At 40.7% G+C, this 15,440-nt stretch overlaps 1 protein-coding gene, 1 long non-coding RNA gene and 1 pseudogene across 3 annotated transcripts; all 3 read right to left on the bottom strand.

Moving 5' to 3' along the window:
* Nucleotides 1–1,142: 1,142 nt before the first annotated feature.
* Nucleotides 1,143–2,207, bottom strand: LOC120111775 (uncharacterized). The gene has a single exon (XM_039129674.2). It carries the CDS (start codon nt 1,843–1,845, stop codon nt 1,210–1,212), a length of 636 nt encoding a protein of 211 aa, XP_038985602.2. The 5' UTR covers nt 1,846–2,207; the 3' UTR covers nt 1,143–1,209.
* Nucleotides 2,208–4,326: 2,119 nt separating this feature from the next.
* Nucleotides 4,327–4,797, bottom strand: LOC148703464 (uncharacterized). Its single transcript, XR_015987107.1, has 2 exons — nt 4,675–4,797; nt 4,327–4,488 (listed from the first exon to the last, which is right to left on the bottom strand). It is a non-coding gene; the product is annotated as an uncharacterized LOC148703464 (long non-coding RNA).
* Nucleotides 4,798–5,531: 734 nt separating this feature from the next.
* LOC103711286 (eukaryotic translation initiation factor 3 subunit I-like) lies at nt 5,532–9,392 on the bottom strand (annotated as a pseudogene). The gene is made up of 7 exons (XR_015987106.2): nt 9,093–9,392; nt 8,413–8,628; nt 7,777–7,904; nt 7,513–7,632; nt 7,317–7,406; nt 5,901–5,987; nt 5,532–5,806 (listed from the first exon to the last, which is right to left on the bottom strand). The product of XR_015987106.2 is annotated as a eukaryotic translation initiation factor 3 subunit I-like (transcript).
* Nucleotides 9,393–15,440: the final 6,048 nt, after the last annotated feature.

The raw sequence follows: 15,440 nt of genomic DNA, 5'->3' as shown, positions 1-15,440 counted from the left end.
GCCCCCCTTTGGGCCGAACTTGGGCCGGTCAAATGGGCTGGGCCCAGGTGGGCCTTAATAGTTTTGTCTCAAAATGCAATTTATAGTAATAGTAGTGATGCTCTATTTTGAACTGATATTTGGTGGAATGTAATTTGACCTATTATTAACTTATTTGCAAAACTTAAATTCATTGGATACTTATGAGTCAAGGGTCACCTTGTATTTTTTATTTTATTAAGTGTTTGGAGATCTTTCTGGGGTTTTTGGCAGTGAAGGTATAGGCTTGGCCCTTGACCTTGTTTCAGGACGATTTTGTCCTGCATCCACGACTCTCTCGTCAATTTCGATGAAGTTTGGTCGTGTTACCTATTGTAAAATGGTGCAGGATTGAATGACCATGGACCCCAGCTTTTCTAGCCTAGCTTGGCGAATTCGGCTCCCGATAAATTAAAGCCTCGTTATCTCTGAAGTATTCTCAGCATGATTCTCCCAAGTAGGCTGAGCTAAGGGTGAAACATTTTTGAGATGTTGAGTCCTTCCCCTTCTCCCTTGAGCAATCTCACCATGGATCCACCACTGAACAAGTCTTTGTCATGTATTGTAGGATCTGGTAATGCTTTTGCTGCCTTCATGTCTCACAAGACCAGTTGTTCATTTAGCACCATGCTTGTACTATGTTACTCCACGCTCAGCAGTTATTATATATATTGAATGCCACTGATGTGCATGCACTGGTTGTTAGCAAGCAGGGTCTTGAATAACCTAACAAATGCCTCGGATTTGGATGGGTGTATTTCTTGGCGTGCATGCATGACAAGGTCTCTCACAAGAAATTAACACTGTTGGGCAGCAAATCAAATGGACAGACCATCTATCTGTCTCCCTAAAATTTGCGATAGCATGGCGTAATTGGGGATGCCAATGAGAACCCATAGTTATTGTAAGTATAGATCTATACTTATGCAGTCATCAAGATGTTAGTTTAGGGTGTTAAATTTTCCACATACTTCCTGTAATTAAGTGCTTAATTCGGAACAAACATCATCAGACCACACACACACACACACACACACACACAGAGAGAGAGAGAGAGAGAGAGAGAGAGAGAGAGAGGGAGAGAGGGAGAGGGAGGGAGGGAGGTATATCAACACCAGGCCATATGGAGAAACAAAAATTATACAATTAGATTGAAACAAATGCACAGTAATATAAGTTTAGCATGGAGAACTACTCGCATGCATCATCTGCCACTGCAAACACACCCACCTCGTCCTCGCCCACGCTCCTCCACTCACAGTCTCCACAGCTACATCCCTCCTTCCACTCTACCCTCCGGCCAACTCTCCCATTCTCCGCCGCTTTTGACACTCCAACCTCCACCCTGACCACCAACACAGGCGGCTCAACGGCAACGGGCAAACATTTCGTCGGACCAAGACTAACCTGTCTCTCTACGGACATGTCAGTTGACCCCCATACATCTCTCCATGCAATCTCAGCTCTTCCGAAAAGCTCAGACCTTGCTAGTCTCCCAAGAACCGGCATCTCTTTCCTCCGGCGTAGCTCGAACACGATGCTGTGTTGCTCTCGTAGCTCTTGCATCCGGCTCGAGGGCCCCTGACACTCCACCGATGCGATGCAGTCCCATGTTAGATCATCCCTCGATGGGATTTCATGAGTGTCGATCTGAATCCTCCTTCCACTCCCAGCAGAGATATAGCATCTCATAAAGAGATTCTTCGTGAGACCAACGTTGCCGAGATTGGTCAGTCTGATGTAGCTTAGTTTACATTGGAGGTGGAGGGAATCATGGGATTCAGCCATGGTGATCATCAAGAAGTGATAGAGAGTGGGGAAGCACATGCACGATGGGTGGGTTGAAGAAGGAGGATTGCTTGCTTCTATAATGCAAATGGCAAGTGTCTGAAACTTTGGGGTGCATGCTTTAAGAAACCACCATCCAGCTCTCCTTTGATTTTGATTTTGCTTTTGAGTTGCTGGGATCTCAAGCGGCTTGCAAAAGGACCCTTGGCAACGTCAAAGGACAAACGCCCCTTCCGGACGGGTGGGCCACGGAAAATTGGCTTCAATTAACCATTCGTCTCAAGTAGCAGGGGAATAGCTTTTGGCTAGTTTATTCATGCAACTATGGCTTTAGCATACTTAATTTGTCTATAAAAGATGATTGGCAGTTTGGCTCGTACCATGGTCTAACGACATTATAAGCACAGGTATGTTAGTGCATGCATGTGATAAGGTATACGATGCAATTTGAGTATCTGACGTATAACTGATGATCTGAGTGACAATGTTGAGTAGCACCAACATCGATCTGTTTTCGATAATGCATTCACTGATTCAACGGCCTACTGCGACGCCATATTTTTCTATAATATGTGATGGTAATAATGGCCCATTGGAAGTTTAACAACAATATTATTAGGATGTGTATGTGAGTGCACGCATGTGATATTGCATATGAAGCAACTCAAGCACCGGAAAAAGGTATATAGCTGATGATATGAATGTGATAGTTCAATACCATCGCTCCTTGATAATACTTCCTAAATCAACCAAAACTTTCTTTCCTAAAATAGATATTACTAGTATATTTTTTTTAAAAAAAAGATAAAAATTCTAAAGAGATAGTTCTCGGCTTCTACATCAACTCTTCCTTGTGTTGCTTTGTCTGATTCTTCTTGGATAGAAAGCTACGCCTGATCAAAATCTTACCCCCCAAAAAAAATTAACTTTCGATTTGACCGGTTCATTTCACGCCCAAATGATGAAATTTGGGATCGATCACTAAGGGCACCACCCCTTAAAGGGTGTCACATCGTAGATCTCAAAAATTGCTTAATTCAAAAGAAAAAAAATCATCTCAAACGGACGTCGTATGATCAAGTTATGACCTTGAAAGTTAGGCCTATGAGTCGGCTTCCTAATGTAGTGGATCCTACTTCTGTTCCTGTCCAGCTCTGTTCGTAGTGGCCAAAGTGGTGTACATCAATATGAGGATCCTCCTAGATCATTGTTATGCTGCATTGTCATATAAAAAGCAATTCATAGCAAAGTATGATGACATTATTAGCTCATGTATATTGGTGCATGCATGTGACATGTCCTTTGAAGCAATTCTAGTACCAGAGAACATTAGTGATACTATATCATCATATACCATTAAAGATCCATGTCCTTTCTCCTTTTAATTTTAAAAGATCATGCAACAAGTTACTTATTATTATATTTTATTAGATCTATATACAAGTATTTGGATATTTGAAAGTGAAAACTTAGCCACCTGGTAAAGTCCTTGTTGGTTGTACCGAAGACTTGGATTTGAATCTTCTCTTCATCAAGGTTCCCTAGGCAACGGGAAAGAGCTATGGAATATTTCCTGCCTAAGATAACCGAAACAAAAGGAGAAGAAATTTTTCATGTCAAGTCCTAGCTGGAGTCGGCCTGAATCAATCTGTGAGTAGTTTGTGCCTGAACCTGAACCAGACCCCAAACAATCCAAGCTTAGAGGCAGCTGGATACTAGCAAGGATTTACACCAGCGAGGTTTGTTTCATATCAGACACCCATCAATGAAATATATCTGAAATCCCTCTTTCCAGAACCACTCCATCTTTTATTTTTGTGCGAGATAATCTAAGATCTCAGATCATCTGCTATTGATCACCTATCGAGGTAGAAACCACGTCGTTGTGTGAAAACCTTGGATAATGGACAGACATGGCACTTGCATGCAATAACTCTAGAAGAATAGCATCGCGGATCTTACGTGGACTCAACTTTCTTCCTCTCCATATGCCATTCTTATAAGATCAAAAGGTAGAATGATCAGTAGAGTTGAATGGTTTATAGCTAAGGTTGGGACACCACATATTTAACTCTCCAAGGCATAAGATAATTGGACCGACTTGTGTGTTAGAATTAAATAATTGCAGTTGCCTAAAGGACCTCAACTTTCCAGTTATCATTAAGATTACATATTGGATAAACTTTAAAACTTTAAACCGGACCAAGTGAAAAATTTACAAGGCACATCATAAAGGACCACAACTTATAGACTAAGGCTCTTGTTTTAAACACCAAATGTCCTGGCCAGAAGTGATCTTCAGGTCTTTCTTACTAGTACAAGCCGTGTATGGAACTTCCACCGCTGGTTCAGCAGCATCACCGATTCACTCTGTGAAGTACTGCTAGGCCAGGTTTTTTATCAGAATGATGCTCCTACTCAAACATAGGCGGAGAAAAATGGATGATAAATGATGATTTTTCTAAACACTGCAAGAAAAGTGGAAAACCAAATATAACCTAAAAGTGCACCACCAACATAAGCCTAAAAGACCATCCGTCTGCCAATTGAGGCTAGTGTGCAAGGCTACAATCAAATATCCAAACTGACTTCTCAGGAATGCAGCTTCACATTTTTCAGCATTCTGAAGAGGGTCAGGTTTTAGTCACAGAAATGATGCAAGATCTGCACCATGCTCACATTCTGAAACAGTGCAGAACTCATCAGTGGTGAAAGCAGAAGGCATTGTTGAAAAATTTCCAAAGGCTCGAATGAAACAAAAATTTAAAAGCTGCATGCAACCAGACATTTTTGACAAGCAACACACAAACAACAAGCTTTATTTGTTACATAGACAAGATTGCCTTCTCCCTGAAAGAAAGCGCAGACCTGAGAAACAGCTGGCGAAGAAAGATGATAGGCAATATATTTGAACGAAACAGGGGACCATTGGCGAAGCCCGCCTCAGCATCTCCCCGGCCTCCGCCTCCTCCACGCAGAGGCTCTCCGGCATCCGCCGGCCGGCCTCTCTCTTCCTTCCTCCCTCCCTTTTTCTCGTTCTCCCTCTCCCCCACCTCTACTGCATTAGTACTGGGTCGGGTCGGCACGGCACGGCACGGCACGGCGTGGGGCCGTACTAACCCGTGCCACTGGGCAACCGGTACGGGGCCCGGTATCGGCATAGCAGACATTGGTCTCAATCATATGGTATCAACTTTGCAGTTCCTCATTCATGAGGCTTTTTAAAAAATGTTGAATTTAGAACCATTTTAAAGTAACATCACTCTGTCAGTGAAATATCCTTTCAACTCCACAACTTCACTTCTTTAATAACTCCAAAATCCTCGACTACAATGGCACAATTTGTATATAGATATAGTGCCAAATATAATTGGCTTACTCACACTATCCACAAAATTGCCATACCAGAACTGGAAATAATAATTAACACGTTAAATTATTCAGTAACAAGTAAAGAAATTGCATGAGTATCTGAATGTGCCACCTAATCTCCAGGGCACCAGGTGAAAATCAGTAAAAGATAACAAAAAGTAACATGTTGGAAAAAAATGGGACAGTTTTTGTATTCCCTACTTTTCATATTAGACTAAAATCCCAAACTTGTGCAAGTGTACACACACATTGGAACATGCAGGCATGCATGCAGACACACAAATAACATTTTAGAGATGACAAAAAGAAGAATTAAGCAAGTATAAAAGTAAAAACCATCCAAAAGCAGTACAGAAGCAATAGGGCACATACATAATGCAATTAAGCGTACAATAACAAATTTAAAAGCATCATAAATATGAAAAGATGTGCATATACAAACAGTTGTATAATAAGCACAGAAACTTGTTTTGTTTTGTTAGTAACTTCAAAAACTACGGCTACAAAGACATAAACTAAAGGAAGGGCAAGGAAGGGCAGAAAGAGAACTTTCTGCCATCAGGATTGAATGCTAGAGCATTTATTGGTCCAAAATGCCTTTCACACCCCCAATCTCTTCTTGAAGAATCTGTATTGCAAGTAGGAAAATGCAGCATAAGCATATGATTTCTAATTTAAAATTCTAAACTTCATGTTATTGACATAAAATGAAGAAAGATCACCTTATGAAAAAATTTAGCCTCAAACTTTCCAGCACGGCGATCAGTGGTTGTGACATGTGATGCATCCTGATCACCTCCAATCATTACCTAAAGAAAAACAAAAAACAAAATTCAACTCAGAAATTAACTGAAGCTCTAGACTAACATAAAAGCAAAAATCCAGTATCTAGCAACAGGAACATGCACATATAAAAAAATACTTCCCATGATGCATATTATTCCTCAATATTGAAAGGTAACCTCTAAAAGACTTTCTAGTTTCTCTATTTCTATATCTGCCACAAAATCACGAGTTTTAAACTTGCACTCACACTCTTGAACCAATTCAAGGACCAAGCCTCCATGTTACCAGCTCAACAGGGTCCAAACCTTTTTTTTTTATTGAAAAAACTTAAAATCTTTAGAAAGGAAACCATATACCCTGTAACTAGGAAACACAAATAGTTCAATATGCATGCCATCTCTGTATCTGAAATTGTATCAGATTTGATACTTGTTTGATATGGTTAGGATATGCATCAAATAGTTTTAATATCTAAAATTCAAAAAGGGATTTCCATATACTTCTCAGATACACTTAGGAGTTAGGTCACTTGCTTCCCGGGACGAAGGGAATCGATTTCTTTTATTTTATTTTATTTTAAATGAATTTTAACTTTTAATGATGGATGGTTAGCTTAAAGTATGATGTTTATGTTAATGGGAAGTATGAACTGCATTTCATGAATGCGAATGACAACTAAATGATGGAATTTGTGGATGTTGAAGTTATTGTACAAAGCATGAACTATGATATTGGGATCATCCATTGTGCTTTACGAATGCTTATATATATACATATACATATATATTGGGATCATCCATTTCATAAACTATGATATCTGCAAAAGATCTATAATTAACTATTCTTGTATCTCAGCTGTTATCATATCCTATTCTTTCAAGACATAATATTTCAGTATATCTGTGTATATGCATCTCATATTTGTGTGTATGCTTTATAGCTGAGTGATCATTGGGTTATATGCAGTTTACGCAATAATCTTCCACTAACAAAGGGTACATCAAGTCACCATTCAGTAAGAACCCTCTGACGGTAGTCCAAAAGGAGTGTGGATAACTAGAAAAACAACTATATGATACTAGATTTTTGTCTTTGCCAATACCATGAGCCCTCTAAGTGCACCCTCGACATATAAGCGTTCAAGTTATCCCATTTTCAGATTCTAATATCATCAAAAATTCCTAAAGAAGCCCTGATGTTAAAACATATTTTGACATTTATTTACATAAAAATTTTGTGCATGTATTTTGCCTAGAAGTTTTTAACAATAATAAAAATGACAATATATTACAAAGGTATAGCACAAAGCTCACAAGCAGATGCAGACATAGATGAGTAAGTTAGATAAATACATGGTCAAGAAGCGGAGATATTGTACAAGCATTGACAGGGCATTCTGTCACGTACGTCTTGATAAGAGTCAATGTCCTTGTATCCCAGAGCTAAGTCAAGATTACATATGAACAACTAAGAGCACAATCACAAGCCAACCAGACATAATATAAAGGTAAATCTTATAATAGCTATATAATCAAGACAGATTATCACCTTAGCAGTTTTATCCAAGGAAGCTGTGATGAAATGAGAATCATCTGCAGATTTTGATGGTCGAGTTATTGTTTTCTGATGACCAGTTTCTTTATCTGACTCCTTCAGCAGGTGTCCAGTCTGCACATTCAAAATATAAATTCCAACACTGAACAAACATGTAATTGAGAGTCACAAAAAAGGATTGCAATGTATTGCCCTATGAATATACCAATACGTACTTTTTTGGAGAAAAATTATAAATATGAGGATGCTTGTTCCCACCTCACAATCCCATATAAGGATTACCATATCTTCACCAGCACTTATTATAGTTTTGTTTAAAGGCCCCCAAACAGCCCTATTGGTTCTTCCTTGAGGTTCCTTAATTGTAAGCACTGATTCACTAGTCTCTGCAAGAAATATTTTGAGTAAACAAAAATTACCGTGAAGTTAAATTAGGGTGATCATATTACATGAAATATACATGTAATATATACAGCTGCTTCATCAATAAACTATACTGCAAGTTTATAATCTTATATAGTGCTACGATTTCATATCATACAATAGCCACACCTAACTGCAGATTCAAATTAATTCGTAGCAACGTGTGCAATGTGGGTAAAAGTACAGACCAATAGTTTTACCTGTTAGCTAAATTCAACATCATTTATTGAACCTAAATGGAAGGCCACCGACTAGTTATTATTCATGAAAACTAATAAAAAAGACACTTCAGTGTAAGCCGCTTAATCACATTCCAACCATTTGTTGATGGAGATCAATTAATAGAACATTTAACAACCATAACATTTAAATGCAAAAATAGTTCGTTTCTAAAACAAGAAACATACAGGTTCAATAAGGGAATTGTGTGTCACTTATATTAGGATGAAGATACCATATAACAATCCATACGTTCAGTAGGATCTCTGGAAATTCGTTTCACTTGAATGGTGGATGGAAGCCAAATAAATGGGTTGGTAGTGATCACAGCAAGCTTATCACCCACAGAAAAATCCACAGCTCTAGCTGGAGAATCCAAGTTAAAAGAATAGAGTTGAGCTCCTGTCTGAACATTACCGCAGCTTTACAATCTGGTATGCACTGCCTGTGATCAGAGTCTAGAATCACCTGGATCATTATTAAAATAAAAAAATAGTTAATGGCATATTGAAAAAAATGACATGATCATATAGAGAATTTTACCTATCACATTAAATAAAAATACTGAACATTACATCAAAAGCAGAACAATAAGAAAAATAATTTAAATATATACTGGAGAAAAATTAAAAAATCTTTTAAAACATCAAAAATCTTTTGAAAAAAGGCTCCTAGTTTTTCAGCATGAATATGAAATTACCTGCAACCAAACAGAACAATATTATCGAAACCAAAGAAAGAAGATAAGTAAAAACCCAAAAGAATAGCCAGAAAAATAAGAAAACCGCGAAAAAATTCATAGAATCCAACGGGCCTGCAAAAACCTTAACTTTCTAGCAGATACGCCGATGCAAACCAAACAAGGCGATAGAAAAGACCCAAAGAGATCCCAGGAGAGAGGGAAGCGAATAGTGGGGCGTAAAAATAGTTACGGGAGACGTCGCAGCACCAGACGGCGCCGTTGTGACCGCGGTCGGTGCCGAGGCGATCGCCTTCATCGGCGAACCAGACGGTGGGGTTGTGGTCCTTGGCGCACGAGAAGAGCAGGTCCCACTCCCGGTTGTACTTCAAGAATGTCAAGGGCCGCATCTCTCTCCTCTCACTACTATTATTTCCTCCTACTCTCCCTCCCTCGCTTCGCTCAATCTGAAATCAAACAACCTGCTTCCAAGTCCCGAGAAAAATGGGAAACCCTAAGTTCTCCTGATTCGTATAACTATGACGATCTCCCCTTCAATTTCTCCCGCTGGATCTTAGACTACCGAATTAGGGGATTTTTGGAAGGGGCGATGGCTCCAACAGCCAACCGACCTCAATGGAGGTGACGACATCTCACGTTTGTTTGTACCTCGGATCATCTTACATGGTAATGATCTAATTCACCGTCCAATCCAATAATCTCAAGTTCATCCTTGATAGCGGATATCCAAGACCGTCCTAAAGCAGTAGTTTTAGTTGATGTATTCATGCTGTTTCAGAGCTAAAATCAAAAGATATATATATACTTAAACTTTAGAAAAGATAGGCTAAGATCAAAAAATACAAATTTAAAAGATGAGATACTTCAGCTCGGAGAGATCAAAATGTATACCCAAAAGAATAACACAGACAAAGAGGGATTAGATTTACATATATCAATTACTTAATATTATTTTGTGACAAAAGGGAGGAGAGAAGCTCCACCTGCCTCATTCCAATTAGCTGATAAATATATTTTGATTCTTTGGCCTTATATAAGTATCCAAAATTTACTTAGCACACAATCTATATAGAACTAAACACATACCCATACTGGTCCTCATATATTTTTTTCATTTAAGTCCTAATATTTTCATTAGACTAAGGGTCCCGACCGCTTTGAGGAAATAAGGATGGTTGTTGAAGATGTAGATGAAGTCAACTTGAGAACTTTAACGGAATCTAGGAAGATTTTTTTTTTTTCATAACTGAGGAGGAGGAGAAAGGAATAGTTTTCAAATCCAACTACAAATACAATGATCAGCCTATGATTAATCCTAAAAGGGTCTAAGTTGCAGTATCCCACAATCCATATAGACAAAAGATAGGGCTTATTCTGATATCATTTATAATAATCCAAAATTTTATTCAAAAAAGCTAGCTGGAATATATTATTTGGGTTTCTTGATCTTATTTAAGTACCTAAATCTACTCCACGCATGATGATATAGGGTTAAACATACACCCGCTTGGTTCCTCACCTTACATACAATTCAAAATTTGCATATATTCTATCCAAATCAGACTCGTTTGCATGCTTATGTTTCCTTAAAGGGTGGGGTTGTTTTCTATCTGTCCTTTTGTTTATCTAATCATTTTGAAATATTTTTTTGGATAGTCCAATAAAAGAATAAAATGGAAAAATACATGGAGTCTCTTCAAGATACAGATGATTTTGAAATTTTAGTTCGCTTATGTAAAATCAAGCATATCAAAGAGCTGGTTTGCTTGTATATTATTATAGGTCAAGCATATTCAAGATTTTACTTAATCTCTAAGGTTGCAAATAAATTGGATTGACCTGTGACCAAACCTGATCCATCTAGATCTGAACTGACCCAACCCATTCTTGAAGACCCATGGAGCCGGATCGTGTTTAAATATGAGAATCATTCCACATTTGTGGTTGGGTCTAGATTTCATAAACCTTGACCTAATCTATATCAATGTGATCCGTCCACTAGATGGGTCTATTTTGGATCTTTTTATTGGTTACCGACCTGAGTCAATCCAAAGAAAGTATTCCAAGTCGTCTCCTCTTTTTTTTTTTATGTTACAATAAAGTGCTCAAATTAATCTCGCTACATTAAGAAAAGCCAGCTACTGAGGTTATTAACATCTTGAGACAGATTGTGGTTCTAGATAAATATTTATTCATGGAGTTTTGACAATGCTAGTAAATAATTGTGGTAGTCAAAATTCAGTTTCATTCATAAATAAGAACAATATTCTATTCATATAATTTTGTTAATAAACAAATTTAGATCTGGACCTGATACGAAGCCAACCTAGATCTAAATATTTTGTGTTGGGTCCGATTCAAGACCTAATCCAATCCAAATGACTTGTTGGGTCTAAAACATTTTCCATCAACCTAATCCAACTAGATCCGATCATCTATTGGATTGGGCCCAGGTCAAATATCAAGTCTCATACATGAAAACTAGGTGGGGTCAAGCATGCCCTAATTCGACCAAACCTATTTACAACCTTACTTATCCCCACTCATAACTTTTACCAGCATATGTTTCTTTAGTTTTTTACCCTTTCTCCATGTGGAACCAAATGTTGAGGAGGGAGCTTGGTTTTAAAAGTTTACAATGTGATCCTCCAAGAATGAGTCGCTCATAAACCTTTGATTTATGATAGCAGGAAAAATATCCCAAAAGTTTCTGCACAACTACTGGACATGAGCATGAAATATCACATAGATATCTCTCTATCCAATTCGCAATTTGCCCAACTTTATTTGTTGTCAAGCAATGAGAATGTAATAACTCAAGACTTCACCAAAAAAAAAAAGCTAGCCAACAAGGGTTTCCAAATTTGTTTATTATATAAAATGCCGATTAATTAGTCATGGATCATTGACCAAGTCTATTCTGATACCATTTCTAATGACTTAATTCTCATCCAAAAACTGGCCCAGTGGTATTATTTAGATTTTTTAGGTTTGTATTAATATCTAAAATATCTTCAGCATATAATCAATATGAAACTAAATATGTGCCACATACGAGCTCTTATAAATAGACTGAGGTTGTATCTTTTACGTGAAAGAACGATTCACCTTCCCTCGTGCAAAACCATCATTGGATCACGCAATAGTCGCTTGGAAATCTGTGCAGCAGATGAACGAGAAAATTCAGAATGCCTTGAGAACTATGCAAAGAGCTGTCCAACAGTCGACGTCGCGAAAAAAAGATCAACTATTTTTTAAGTTATTTAAAATATATGGCATCTAATTTTACAGCAATGATTCGCCTTATTTTAAGACGAACAGGGGGAGAATGCGGATTTCAAAAAGTGTTTGTGTTTCATGAAAGGTGCATGCAAGTTTTTTTTTTTTTTTTGGCTAATGCAGGTGGATCATACCTGACGGGATCGGATACACCCAATAAGGTCAAAAAATAGGATACCTCGGAGTGCCAAAGGCAACTCCCCATCACCAATCCACAAGGTGCCTCCGGAGTGACAAGCTACGTACGCAGCTACCCAATCCGCGGCACCATTTCCTTCACGGTAAATATGTTTGGCCTGAAAAACCCATCCATCCCCCGCCATAGCCCAAATATCACGGAGCAAGGGATGGTCACTACCGCCACTCCTTGGACCCCTCTGGATCCAACTAATGACGGTGGCCGAGTCACCCTCCAGGATGACGGACCTAGCCTGTAAGACACACCGTGCATGGCGAAGGCCCGCCTAGGCTGCACTCAGCTCTGCACTCGGAACCGAAGTGTCAAATAACTGACTGCCACCGACAGCCACAATCCTGGCAGACGGGTCCCGAATAACAAAGCCTGCGCCTCCTCGTATGCCACCATCCAAAACAGACCCATCAAAGTTGACCTTGAGGAAACTCGGGGGTGGGGGCTCCCAGGTGAAAAACACCGTACGAGAAACTGCCGAAGCAAAGTGGGAACCCCAGATGTCCCAAACTATCAAGGTCCCTCCAACAGGGATGGTGTAACCCAGCTCAGCCGCTTGAACGCGGGCACACTCGACCACAAATCGCGGCGACATACGACGTTCGTCGAAGGTGCGAGCATTCCTAGCCAGCCAGATCTGGTAGGCAGTGCAGCTCGCTCGAACAGCCCCCTGACGAAACAGCGGGGACTCCGAGCCCTGACGCATGGCCTGTAAGAACAGGTCCCTACCCCGCCATACGACCTATGGGACCCCTGCCAGACGCCAAGTGCCCCTAGCCCATGTGCACCGAAGCAGAGCATGGTCCACCGTCTCGGCCACACCACAAACCCCGCACACCAATGGGATCCTCACACCTCGACCTCCAAGTACAGCCCTAGTAGGAAGACGGTCCCATACCACCTTCCAGAGAAACAACGCTACCCTCGGGTGGAGCCCCAATCGCCAGATCCAGGCACAATCCGGGCCAGGCTCGTACTCCCGCCTAAGGATGCGGGAGAGATCGCCCATCCTGACCCTGGATCTGGTTGAGGAACTCCACACACGTACGTCTGGTCCGCCACTTCGTGGTAAGGGGAGTGAGCGGATCCGCTCCGCCAAATGCTGCCCGAAGAATCCGTGGTAAGGTGCATGCAAGTTCGACGGACATAAAAAACTGTAAAAAAGAAAGAAAAAATAAAAGCTCGTTTACGACGGTGGACGTTCTGTGATAATTGAAGAGGTTATTAGCCTGGACTAATATACCCCGGCACAATGATGAACAGTAGCTGGCACAGACGCTCCAGTTACTGGAGTACGTTGAAGAAGAAGGAGAGTGAAAAGAATGGAGAAGATAATGAGATTACATTTCATTCCACAGAATACATGAGAGAGCGTGAGACGGAGGTTTTATAACTCTCCTGGGAACATTCTGGATGGAAGTTTGTTTGAAGTTTGTTAGGGAGAAACGGAACCCATGTGCCTGGAGCTCCGTGATGAGTCTGGAAGGAATTCTGAGGGAGTTAATATCCCCCTGCAAGATGATGGTGAGGGAATCAGCATCAGCTTGTTGCAGAGAGTACGGTGGCGGCGAGTTGAGAGGGCCTTGGTGAAAATATCGGCTGGCTGATCATCGGAGGCGACGTGAGCTGTGCATAGTTCACCGGAGTGGATTTTCTCCCTTACAAAGTGATAGTCTACTTCAATATGTTTAGTTCTAGCATGAAATACAGGATTGGATGCCAAGGCTAACGCTGATATGTTGTCACAGTGTAAGGGAGTTGATGCACCGGGTGGTATTTGAAGTTCGAATAGCAAGCGACGAAGCCAGATGATTTTCGATGCAGTGACTGCTAGAGCTCTGTATTCGGCTTCGGTGGAGGACCTGGCGACTGTGGGTTGCTTCTTCGCGTACCATGAGATTAAGTTGGACCTAGATAGATGCAGTATCCTGTGGTCGATCTCCGATCATTGAAATCCCCTGCCCAGTCTGAGTCGGAGAAAGCTGAAAGCTGAAGAGAGCCAGGTTTGAAGAAGAGACCGAGAGCAGCAGTGCCTTTGATGTAGCAAAGTACTCGCTTGAGAAGTTGAAAATGTATCTCGAGTGGCTTATGCATGAATTGACACAAATAGTTAACGGCAAAAGAAAGGTCCGGTCTGGTAGTAGTCAGATATTGTAGAGATCCAGTGAGACATCTGTAGTGTGTAGGGTCGGAATATGGGGCCGAACTGTTAGGGGAGACAGGTAGTTTCAAAGGAAGAGATGATGCCATTGGTTTGCAATCCTGCATGCCGGCCTTGTGTAGAAGTTTCAGGGCATAGGATTGTTGGTTGAGTGTAACGCCATGAGTAGAGAATGTAGCTTGAATACCCAGGAAATGAGATAATTGGCCCAGGTCTTTCATCTGGAATTGACCTTGTAGTTGAAGAAATAAGTTTGTTAAGGCCTGGGGACAGTCTCCTGTGAGCAAGATGTCGTCCACATAGATGAGAATATACATTGAAGCATTGTCTTGGTGGGAGAAGAACAGAGACGGGTCGGCAACACTGGATTTGAAACCATGTTGTAGAAGGAAGTTCGAAAATGTAGCGAACCATTGCCGGGGACTCTGTTTGAGACCGTAGATGGCCTTCCGAAGCAGGCAGACATGGTCTGGGTGCTGAGGATCACTGAAACCTTGTGGTTGCTCCATGTAGACCAGTTCTTCTAGTTTCCCATGAAGAAACGCATTGGATACATCTAGTTGTCGGACCTGCCAGTGCTTGGTAACTGCAAGAGCAAGGAGGAGCCGGATGGTTTGGAATTTGGCGACGGGGCTGAATGTCTCAGTGTAGTCTATGCCGAATTGTTGTTTGAAACCCTGGGCGACTAATCTGGCTTTATACCGAGCTAAGGACCCGTCTGAATTCCTCTTGATTCTGTATGTCCATCGGCATCCGAGAACCTGTTGGGAGGGAGGCCGAGGTACCAGATCCCAGGTGTGCTGGCTGAGTAAGGCGTCGAACTCTGTAGACATGGCTTTTCTCCACTGCATATCTATGACTGCCTTTGTGTAACAGGTTGGTTCAGATGGTTCTGGTGAGGTGCTGAAGAGTGAGAATATTTGTTTGGGCTTAAGGGAACCAGTTTGCTG

The sequence above is a fragment of the Phoenix dactylifera genome, chromosome 5 (genome assembly GCF_051530095.1).
Source record: "Phoenix dactylifera cultivar Ajwa chromosome 5, Ajwa_hap1_PhDact_Kaust_v1.1, whole genome shotgun sequence".
Taxonomy (NCBI): domain Eukaryota; kingdom Viridiplantae; phylum Streptophyta; class Magnoliopsida; order Arecales; family Arecaceae; genus Phoenix; species Phoenix dactylifera.
The sequence above is the reverse complement of the archived record's forward strand: the minus strand, read 5'-3'. Positions and strand labels throughout refer to the sequence as shown.

Excerpts from the sequence above, each read along its gene's own strand:
- LOC120111775 (XM_039129674.2), bottom strand. The coding sequence starts at position 1,845 with ATGTGCTTCCCCACTCTCTATCACTTCTTGATGATCACCATGGCTGAA.